This window comes from Puntigrus tetrazona, chromosome 18, assembly GCF_018831695.1.
Source record: "Puntigrus tetrazona isolate hp1 chromosome 18, ASM1883169v1, whole genome shotgun sequence".
Classification (NCBI taxonomy): domain Eukaryota; kingdom Metazoa; phylum Chordata; class Actinopteri; order Cypriniformes; family Cyprinidae; genus Puntigrus; species Puntigrus tetrazona.
In genome coordinates, this window is record NC_056716.1 from 14,842,973 (window position 1) to 14,853,463 (window position 10,491).

At 41.7% G+C, this 10,491-nt stretch overlaps 1 protein-coding gene across 1 annotated transcript; it reads left to right on the forward strand.

Moving 5' to 3' along the window:
* The first annotated feature begins 238 nt into the window (after nt 1-238).
* On the forward strand, nt 239-7,404 carry bmp16 (bone morphogenetic protein 16). The gene is made up of 3 exons (XM_043216812.1): nt 239-667; nt 4,562-4,893; nt 5,268-7,404. Exons 2-3 carry the CDS (start codon nt 4,569-4,571, stop codon nt 6,191-6,193), a joined length of 1,251 nt encoding a protein of 416 aa, XP_043072747.1. The 5' UTR covers nt 239-667; nt 4,562-4,568; the 3' UTR covers nt 6,194-7,404.
* Nucleotides 7,405-10,491: the final 3,087 nt, after the last annotated feature.

Below are 10,491 nucleotides of genomic sequence, written 5' to 3' on the forward strand. Positions count from 1 at the left end.
GACCCAAAAGTAAAGTTGCAAATGGCAATCTGACCTGTACTGTGTATTTAAAGCAGCCCTGACCTTATCTTTGTTTGTGTGTGTGTGTGTGTGTGTGTGTGTGTTTGGAGAAGGTGGGTGGAGGGAGGGGGCATCGGTGACATCACTATCAGGGAGGATCCGAATGGACAGGAAAGTCAATTAGAGTTTAACTGAGTTTACCAGCTGGTAAGAGAGAGAGAGAGAGAGAGTGCGAGGGAGGAAAAAGGGGAGGAGAGCACAAAAGAGAAGTACAGACAGATTGAGAGAGGAAGGGAGAAAGTCAGCTACAAAGCCAGTGGGACAGGAGGGAATTTAGCCGGCACAAACTTCCAAATCTTCCTCTGTCATCCGTTTCATTATCCTGGTCTCCTTCTCAGCTGCTATTTCGAGTCCTGGTCCTAGGCTAACAGGGAGCCACAGGGAAGCCGGCGGATGTTTTTTAAAAGCGCTCTTCTGACACTCAGAAGAGGATGAGCGCTTGAAGACAAGCTGGAGAGGCTGACGTTGTTCCAGAGGTACATTCACTTACCCAGGAGAGGCAGACGACGTCAACTCCGTCCTCAGGAGCGAATGAGAGGAGAGGGTCTGTAACGCTGGAGCTCAAGGACAAACCATGGACTCTGCACACCTCCCACTTCACTTGGACGTGAGTACCAACCTCCGTAGCAGAACACCTTGACGCTTGCAACATCAGTAGTATCCTGTGCCACAAAACTAGTGACAACATCTAAACCTGTTTGAATCAAGAGAAACAAAGCTGCCTGCGAAAAATGGGCAATAAACCCTGAATTAAGTTTAATGTATTACCCCTTTGTATAACACAAAGGCACAAATCACAAAAACTTCACTAAGGTTTTAGCTTATTTGCTGTAAACAAGTTTTGTCTCACAGTATTTCGCTTCTCAGGTCAGTTGTCAGTTGAAAAATATATTCTGCAGTGTGTGACTCAAACCTGAAACGTCAAACAACCACCCATTTCTTACCAAATTGTCTGCTCCGTGCTAAAAATGTGCACGTGTTACTCACTAAACCCGAAGAAAGATTCATAGTGGAGATGCATCCTCAGAACATGTGAAACAGGCAGGTCAGTGTTTCCACCAAAAAGCAGACAATGTTCTGTAAAAGATTTGCAGACTGCTAAGGTTGCCTTCCTGGCGCATGCAAAATAAATGGCTGGAGAGTAGATCCTTGCTGTCCAGGGCTGGCAGAAAGCTGAATATATGCTTTCGAATTGGGGGATGAAACGTACAGCAAACAAACAGGCAAGCCCTACGCTAACTGGATTAATCATAAAGACGCAATCTGGCAGAAAAAGGAAATTTTGATAAGTGATGTGTCTTTTCAGAGCTTACAAAATGGGATGTTACAATGTTGTGTTAACTAAAATAGATCATACATTTAGATACTTCTGCATTTGCCAGATGATACTACAGCGCTGTCTGAGGGTTTCAGGACCATCGAATCGGTCAAATTGATAACAGAATGTTATGTGGGGGTTAGGGGAGGATTCTGGGAGGAAATGTCTTGTCTGGTCTACTCTACTCTACTCATCCTTGGAGACCACTTTAGTTTGTTCTTAGCTAAACCTTTGGCAAGCTGCATAGAAAGTGCGTGTATGTTCCTATAACTGTATCAGTTCTGGAGTGTGTTTTTCAGTCTGTAACAGTGGGGTGCATGTGTATGTGTGTACGGTCACAGAAGATTGTTCCACTGAATGTTATGGGGCACAAACTGAGGTCTGGGCTGCTGTCATTATCTCTTAATCTGTCCAGCTGGGATAAATTACAGTTTTGTGCTAATATACTCCAATAAAGCCACCCTGCGGCCAACCTGTAATATTATTCTAATGATTTCATGTCTTTAATGAAACAGAACAGGGACACAGGTCTACTATTTTTGACTTCTTATGTACCAAGGGCTCTCATTGTACTTTTTGCACCTGAAAATGCAATGCAATTCATATTTAAGAGAGTTTCTTCAAGAATGAAATGACAAAATGGGGAGGGGAAGCGAGCTGGGGAGAAGCAGTCTAGGGAATGAACCAAAGGAAGAACAACAGGAAAGGAGAGCTGAGGGATCGGGGTACGGAGTGAAATGTGAAACATGAAGACAGCGGTGGAGGATAAATCAGCAACAAGCAGAGGCACCATGACCCCTACGGCCTTACACTGCTGACTTCTTGGTAAATCTGAAAGGGGAAAACATGAGAGAGAGAGAGCTTGCTTTTCCTAGAACTGTGTAACAATATATCAATTCTGGAAGTCATGCTTTACAGGAAGAGAACTGATAAGAAGAATAAAAATAGTGGTGGAAAAATGTGGAAAGAAAGCTGAAAGAGATAAGTGGATGCAAAGAAACCCTGCCCTCGACTCTGAGGTCAACAGGCCATGTCGCTCTGGTAATGGCACGAGTCTGGCTGACCTTTCCTCTGCCGGGGTCACCTCTCGCCGTCTGTTCTGGGGTCTAATAAACGCCTCTTTCCGCCCCCTCTGTCTGATTACTGCTCTCCCAGTAGAGGAAGTGATTACATGTCGAATCCAATCACAACAGAAACCGTAACACATATGCGGCCCAAACACACACCAACAGGGGGGAGGGACTGCGGGGAAGACAGAAGCGAAGGAGTCTAATGAAGGTTTAGGGGAGAAGCGGCATTCAAGAGAACAGCTCCATCTGGAAGCTACACCTCTGTGAGCTCCCACTGGGCGGAACAATCAAGTGGATGGGTAAAAGCCACTTAATCTACTTTACTGCCGGATGCTGTGGGCGTGAGGGACTGTCTTATCCTGTGTGTCCTCTGAGGATTAGGCTGGAGTTTGGTGAATGAGTGTGAGCGAGATGGAGGGGACATAGAGGACAGCGGGAGGACGATATACATCCTCTTTTCCAGTGCGTTTAACACCTGCAGTTGAGGGTAATCCAAGACTCCCAAAGGAGTCACTTCTCAGCAAGTCCTGACTTGGGCACATTCTACATCAAAAGACCATTTAGTTTGTCTCAGATTTAAGTGTTCCTGGCTTGTGTGAGACCACCCAGCTCCTTGTAGATACATATTCTAGGCTAAATAAGCTCTATATGAGCTATGGAAGCTGTTGAAAACACAGAAATTATCAAGACCGATCTATATGTAAGAACAGACCATGTGTTGGCCAAGCATATAATAGATACCCCAGTGACTTTCACTGTATCTCAGTTTCAGCTGAAGCTATCGATAGAGCTGCATTTAACAATTTTCATTTTCATTTGTTAAATTTTGCTTAACTATGTTTCTATCAAAGCTCTCAAATGACCCCTTCGACACTTCTCACGAACACACCAAAAGACTTATGTTGGCTTAGAGATGGGAAGGATAGTTCAGTACTGTAAGCTTTGAGAAGATTTTGTCAGTAATGGATGACAGCTTGCAACAATTAGCTATTACTGAAAGGAAGGAGATTTAAGTGCTGGATGGTCTAAGTGTTGAGTCCCAATCGTTCCTTTTAGGCAATTTCTTCAGGCAGAATTTCTCTTGTTAGCAGTGAAAACATCAAAGAGGAACCAGTCAGAAATATCTTTATTCTGCACAAGATATCAATGAAGAGTAAGAGTCAGTTTGATGCAACCAGAATTATTCTCAAATATGCATAGACTTGGATAAATGTTTAAAATCAGCTACAAGCCATGGCAATTTTAAACCTTTCACTCTCAAATTACTTTTGAAAGGTGATTTACTTTATATTGGGAGCTACCATAAACATTGGTGTGCTGAAAGTAACTTTAAACCTTTAACCTAGTGATTATTTTCAAATGAGAACAAGTCCTTTTCTCTGGGTCACTGGCAACAGCACAAAGTCAACAAATTGTAAATCTACTTTCATCACACAGTGAACGTTATAATCATTCAAGAATTATCATGTGCCTCGTGAGCATCCTAGAATAAGTCACGCCACATAATGTACATAATGTAGCGGAACGTAGCCTAGCATGAGGTTATATAAATTTGCAAGTAAGTACGTTTGCATGCTTATTAAGAACGCCGTGCACCAATGCTCTGTGTCCTGGGTTATTCTCATTTGTCAGTTAAATCAACTCAAGAGACACAGGCTTAATAAATTGGCCTAACCGGCCCATTGTAGACCTCTAAATCAAACAGCACAAACCGTAATTTCTGTAAAACTACTTCAGTTCCCTAATGACACTGTTTCTGCAATTACGGTCTCCAAAACAACAAATACCAGTAAATCAACAACAGAAACACAGAGCGATCGTTTCTTACCACTCTATGCAACAAACCAGACTATTAGCGCTAAATCAGCCAACATACAAGGCAAAATGAAGACACATGGTCAATTATTCATTAACTGGAATGAGCACTATGAATTAATGCAATAGTTCACACAAAAACACGATTTCTTTCATTGTGCCATTCAAAAATTATATGATGTTTTTTATCCATAACGTGAAAGTCAATGTGGTTCAAAATAGCAATGAAAAACAATTTTTTTTAAATATCTTTATAAAATAAAGTCTCACAATGGCTCCTCTTTTTATCTTCCCTCAGGTCCAACATGTTCCCTGCTAGCCTACTGGTTCTGATGATCCTGCTGCTACCTCATGTCTCATCAGGTCAACAGGAGGGTCCCAGCCAGACTCATGGAAACCTTGATAGTCCTCTGGAACCGAGTTTGGCCCATACCATTCAAAACCTCCTGTTGAGCCGCCTGGGCCTACAGTCACACCCCAACCCCAGTACAGAGGCACGGGTGCCCCAGTATCTTTTAGACCTGTATCGATTCCACACTCAACAGTACCATCTCGTTGAAGACCCAGAGTTTAGCTACCCCTCCCAGCATGTGCAAGGAGCCAACACAGTCCGATGCTTTCACCACACAGGTATGAGCAGCTTTTGCACTAGGTCATAGGAATACAGATTCCCTTGGCAGTCATAAAAGGCTAAATTTACCATAAAACGCAGCACGGAGACGTGTGGAAGTCAATTAACCTGCCTTAGGTGCCAGCATGCCCACTGAAAAAGCTACCCATGAATTCAATGCTCTGATATTTTTCACTCGAGTCTTGGCATCAGCGTAGACACCTTGGAACGGGTTAAGAAGGACGAAGCTTATTTTCATAAGTGCTCCTAGCAAATGATGTGCAATTATTATTTAGTTGGACAATTATGCCATTACCCAAAGAGCAAGCGTTTGAACACGATAGAAGGAAAGTATTTCACAGTTTAAGAAATTTGTCTCTTTTTTCTCGTCTAGATTCTACAGTCCTGAAAACAACAGGGGACGGCATTCACATTGGCTTCAATCTGTCCTCCATCCCGTCAGAAGAGAGCGTGGTTTCAGCAGAGCTCCGTTTCCTGCACGGAGGATCAAGTCAAGATGTGGTCAGCCTTTTTCTTTCCAATAGTGACCCTGCATCAAAGCCCACACTGATCCATTCGCGTCGCCTGACTAAAGATCGAAAGGCCACAGAACTCTGGGAAACCTTTGCTCTGGATGGAGAAGTGTTTCAGAACCTATCTGAGAGGTCAGGGAGCCTGTCTTTTATTCTGGACATTATTGCTGATAATAACAGCAGCCTTTCCCAGGAGAGACATCTGCGGGTGCGCAGGTCCACCGGGCAGGATGAGCACAGCTGGGCGAGGCAGAGGCCGCTGCTGGTGACTTACAGTCACGATGGCCGCAGCCAGCCCTTTGTGCCCCTCAAAAAGCAGACCCCTGCTGGCAGACGAGGCAGGGGCAGATGGACCGGGGGCAGGTTTAAGGGTGATAGGGGTCAGGGCTCTGACACAGATTGGCGGGTGGGATGGAATGAAAGGCGAGTGAAACGACACGGTGGGAGGGCTGCCAAGCTCAAACGGCTCTCCAGGGCTCGCTGCCGTCGACACCCGCTGTATGTGGACTTCAAAGACGTAGGATGGAATAAATGGATCGTGGCCCCGTCCGGTTATGATGCTTTCTTTTGCCTTGGAGAGTGCCGCTTCCCACTGGCTGACCATATGAATTCATCTAGCCATGCCATGGTGCAGACGCTGGTCAACTCCGTGAACGGGGCCGTGCCGCGGGCCTGCTGTGTGCCGACGGCCCTTAGCCCCATCGCCCTCCTCTACCTGGACCAGGAGGAACGAGTGGTGTTGAAAAACTATCAAGACATGGTGGTGGAGGGCTGCGGTTGTCGATAGCAAAATTCTCATAGAACAGATGAAAAAAATAGGGCTAAAAGCAGTAAGTGAGAAAAAAAAGCAAGGTAAAACTGTCATAACGAAAACATGAGCACCTTCCTGTAGTCCTCTGGAAGCCATTTTTTTCTTCTTGTGTCCAATGAAGCATTGTATTTGTGTGAACAACGACCCTTAGAAGCACTCAGTACCAACGTGACGTGTCTGTCTTATGTAGTACACTCCAGCTTTCTGTCTTGTAGGTGTCCAGTAGCTACAGTATGTTCTTGTTGTTGTGTCCTTCCAGCTCCCGTTTTGTGCGTCTTTCCCTCGTAATCATTACTTCATCGACAACTCAAAGGGACCAAGAAGTGACCGGGGACTCTTATTGAGCATTTGGCGCTGGACAGACTTAAACCTGAGAGGAAGTGAACTCCTCGTCTCTGGTTGCAAAAAAAAAACTTCAATGCATGCACTGTGACAGAGACTACAGCTGATTACAGGGCACTTCTACTCATGAGCTATTTAAAAATCACGACACCATGAAATTATGATGTTATTGTCTAAATGTGTTAGTGCTATTATTTATGGTGACCTGTTATTTTTTTATGTACGGTGCAGTCCAAAGAAAAGTTTGCTATACAAATACTTCTGTGGTAGTAAAGTAAATCTAATTTAAGAATGCATCAATATATATCTATTTAATTAGCAGAAAATATGGAATATTTAATCTTGACAAATACTGCAGATATATAAGTACCAGAACGCCTTATAGATCCATTTAAAGCCAGTTAAAACTGGTGTTGCTCATCTATTATTTGTAAAACCACAGCACTGAATCATGGCAGCTTTATATTGGCATTGACTGAACTATGAGGGCTCTTTCATTACAATTGCAGCTTTGTAAAACAAAGAAAATTGCCTAAACATTCCACGGTATGGTGCCAAATGTTATGTTATGTGTCATAGGTGTGCAAGCTTGTTAAGCAGTATTACACATAACTTGTCTATTGTCATCATGTAGTTATCACACAAGTATTGACCGAACTGTTTGTATTAATAGACAACAGGTTAGAAAAAAAGTGTCCAATCTTATTCCGATGTTCTGCCATGAATAGCTGATTATATTTTAGTGTGATGCTTTACGTGCAGTTTGAACAAAAGCCTTGAGAATGTCTGACATTGTCTGGAGCCATTGTGAAATGTGTAATAATAAACAGCAAACTAATCAGGCAGTTCTAATTTGATTTCTTTTTTCTGAATTGCTTTCCTAAAATGTTAATTCGCTGTAGTTAATGTGACATAAATACAAGCTTTAATCAGCCTTGTTTTAGAGGGTTTCGTGCACTGGGAAACTAGTTAGACCAGCTTAAGCCAGTTAAGTTCAGCTTAGGTACTGCCATTTCATGATAGAAGTAAAAATGTAGCGAGAAAGTTATCTGGTGGAAAGGATCTGAAGTGATAGGAAGAGACTTCTCACACACTGTAAAGTTTATCAGCTCTCATTATAGATTCTTTCTCGACATCTGTTTTTCATCCTGCTGAGAATCTTGGACACAGTCTGCAGTGGTCTTGACGTTCATTCATCTCATAGTAAATGAGAGGAGCGTCAGCATTCTCAGTTCCTTAAGCCTTTGAAGAATGAAAAGATAAAGATTGAAAATTACTATACAGACTGCTCATTAGTGTATGAGAGAGAGTGAGATAAAAAAATTTTTTTTACTTAAACAGGTGTCAAAATTTCCACCTCATGACAAAGAATATGTGAAGCATCCTAAAAGTAACACTAAACACTGACCTTCGACCTGTGATGTCTTATTTCTCCTCCCCGATATCTCTGTTTGCCATCATCTTATCTTTCCAGGTGTGAGGATCGGGTTGACCTATGAACCGAACTGCGGTGGGCTTGACATACATGTATAGAGCACATTCCCACCACCGTAAATCAACAATGAGGCCCATACGGCACCCACGGGAAAGCATAGGTTATGTTCATGAAAGAAAATTAATTTCTATGGCATTCATAAAACCATGTGCACTTAATGCTTTCTAACTACATGCAATTGTACACCCTGTTTGTCTTTCATCTCTGCCACCCAAAAATCTTTGATACACTCAGCTGTCAACACCCACTTAATAATAGCCTAATTAGTCCCCTTAAAAATTAGCCCTCTATGATTATGTGATCTTTCTTTTCATATTTACTGTAAACAACAGCTGCTGATTACGCAGGAACCCACAGGCAGTGACGGGGCCTCAGCATAAGCCAAGACAAAGAGGATGAAGCTGTATTCAAACAGTTGTGTTTGAAGTCTTCACTTGTCTAGACTTAGTGTTGTTGAGCAACACTTCAGTTTCACAAAGTAATGCTCTTTTAAAAGAACAGAACAGGATATGAATTGATACAAGAAATAAATCTTTTTTTCTGATCTGTAGAGTGATTTAACCAAGCTGAAATAAAGTGACTTTCATTAAACGTCAAAGAGAATTAAATAGAAATTAGACAGTGGAACTTATCGTTGGGAGAATTATTATTGTATAATTCACGATAACAACTTTTTGTTGTGTGATATAGTGCCCCATAAATAACTGCGATAAGCGATATTATTGTCATTTTAAGACCATTTTATGCAACTGAATGTTATAATTATAATATAACAGCATAATAATGCAAAGAGGCCTACACACTTTCAAGTGACAACAAACATTTAATTCTTATTAAATATTTAAATATTTTTCTAAACAAGTAGAAAAAAGAACTTTTATGGAGATTTTTCCATTTTTTTTTCTCTGAAAAGTAAGGGTGCACACTATTACTGAAAAACACAAGCTATATTTAGCAATCAGATCTCTGTATACACAAAGGCACAGATCCCTAAACAAGGCCACATCTGCAGATTAAACTATTTTGTAGAAGGACTAGAATTTGAACTAGCACCTCATGACTACACCACGTGATGTACGAGAAGCTGCAAAACACATAGGCACAAGTGGAATACAGGAAACCTTCTTATGTTATTGAGTTTTTAATATTCTTTTTTTATGTAATGTAATGGCCAATATATTGTTTCACCAAAAAGACTGAAGACTGAAAACAAAAATAAGCGCAAAAATTAGTGTAGCATCATGACTAGCATCATCATCACCATTTGACCCTGAGCAGTGGTGTCCAAGTTGCTGATTCACACTGACCGTGGAAACAGTACGGTTACAAAATATACATATATAAACAGGCTACTCGATGGGAAGTTTATTCAGACCTACAGCCACAAGGCAACACAAAACTAAATTGTGGCCTCAAATATATTTAGCCTAACATGGCGTACGTCTTCAACAAGAAATTCTAGTCTACAAAGCTTTTATCTCACTGGTCTGTGAGGTTTCAAACTAAAAAAGAAAACTGCATGTCGTGGGTGAGTTTTCTCACCCTGTGTGAGAGTGTGCATTTTTAAGGCTTGAAAAGGTGCAAAAAGGTCTCTAGACATTCTGTCTGAAATCTATGGTAAATCAACTCTGAAAGGTGTCCATTGGGTCCCCTCGTGAATGACAAGTTGAAAAACAACCCAGACATCTTTTCTTCCATTTAGTCCCACCTTTCCACTCACAGTATGCATGTAGTCTGCAACGTGTCAAAACCACAATTGGCCTGGGTATGCATTTAAAGGTTATGAACAAAATTAATAGGTGTGAACCTTTTGCAGAGGCGATGTTCCCATTTATTTCATCAAAGGCCATTCTCTTTTCTTTCCAAGTATAGGTCAGACTGCATTTATTGCCAACCATTTTAGCTGACAGGATTCATAGCTCTGTCATTTAGCAATTCAATTTAGTTAATTACCACATTTCAAATGACACCAGCGTTCTACATAACTCTAAGTACTCTGTGTATTGTTTTTCTCTTACATCTGGTTCAAAATAACTTAATTTTTCTTTTCATGAGAAGGATCGGGAGAAATTGTGTTTTTTCTCTTGGTCTAAGCTCGTGGACGGCTGCAGAGCTTATTCACAGCGGCTAATGCTAACACTGCAGTCGTAGATATGTATTGGTGGTACACAGGAAGGGAGACCAGAGGCCATTGTATGATTGGCTGGGGTACCTTACATGATCCAAGTTAGATGTTACGCTTTTTTCATTAGTAATTAATACAGACCCTCTCATCTCCCAAAAGTAAGACAATAAGTGTGTTCGACTTGAAGCGTCGCTGCGCAGAATGATCAGTGTATGACAGTGTACCACAAAACACATTCGAAAGAATAAGGATTCGTCTGCTCTCTTAGCACTCTCACAGTACTTTGATGTCATACACTGAGCGTACACACCT

What these genes read in the sequence shown, in the direction of transcription:
- bmp16 (XM_043216812.1), top strand. Translation starts at nt 4,569, where the DNA reads ATGTTCCCTGCTAGCCTACTGGTTCTGATGATCCTGCTGCTACCTCAT. An exon ending in CCGATGCTTTCACCACACAG is followed by an intron (nt 4,894 to 5,267) that starts GTATGAGCAGCT and finishes TTTCTCGTCTAG; the next exon opens with ATTCTACAGTCCTGAAAACA.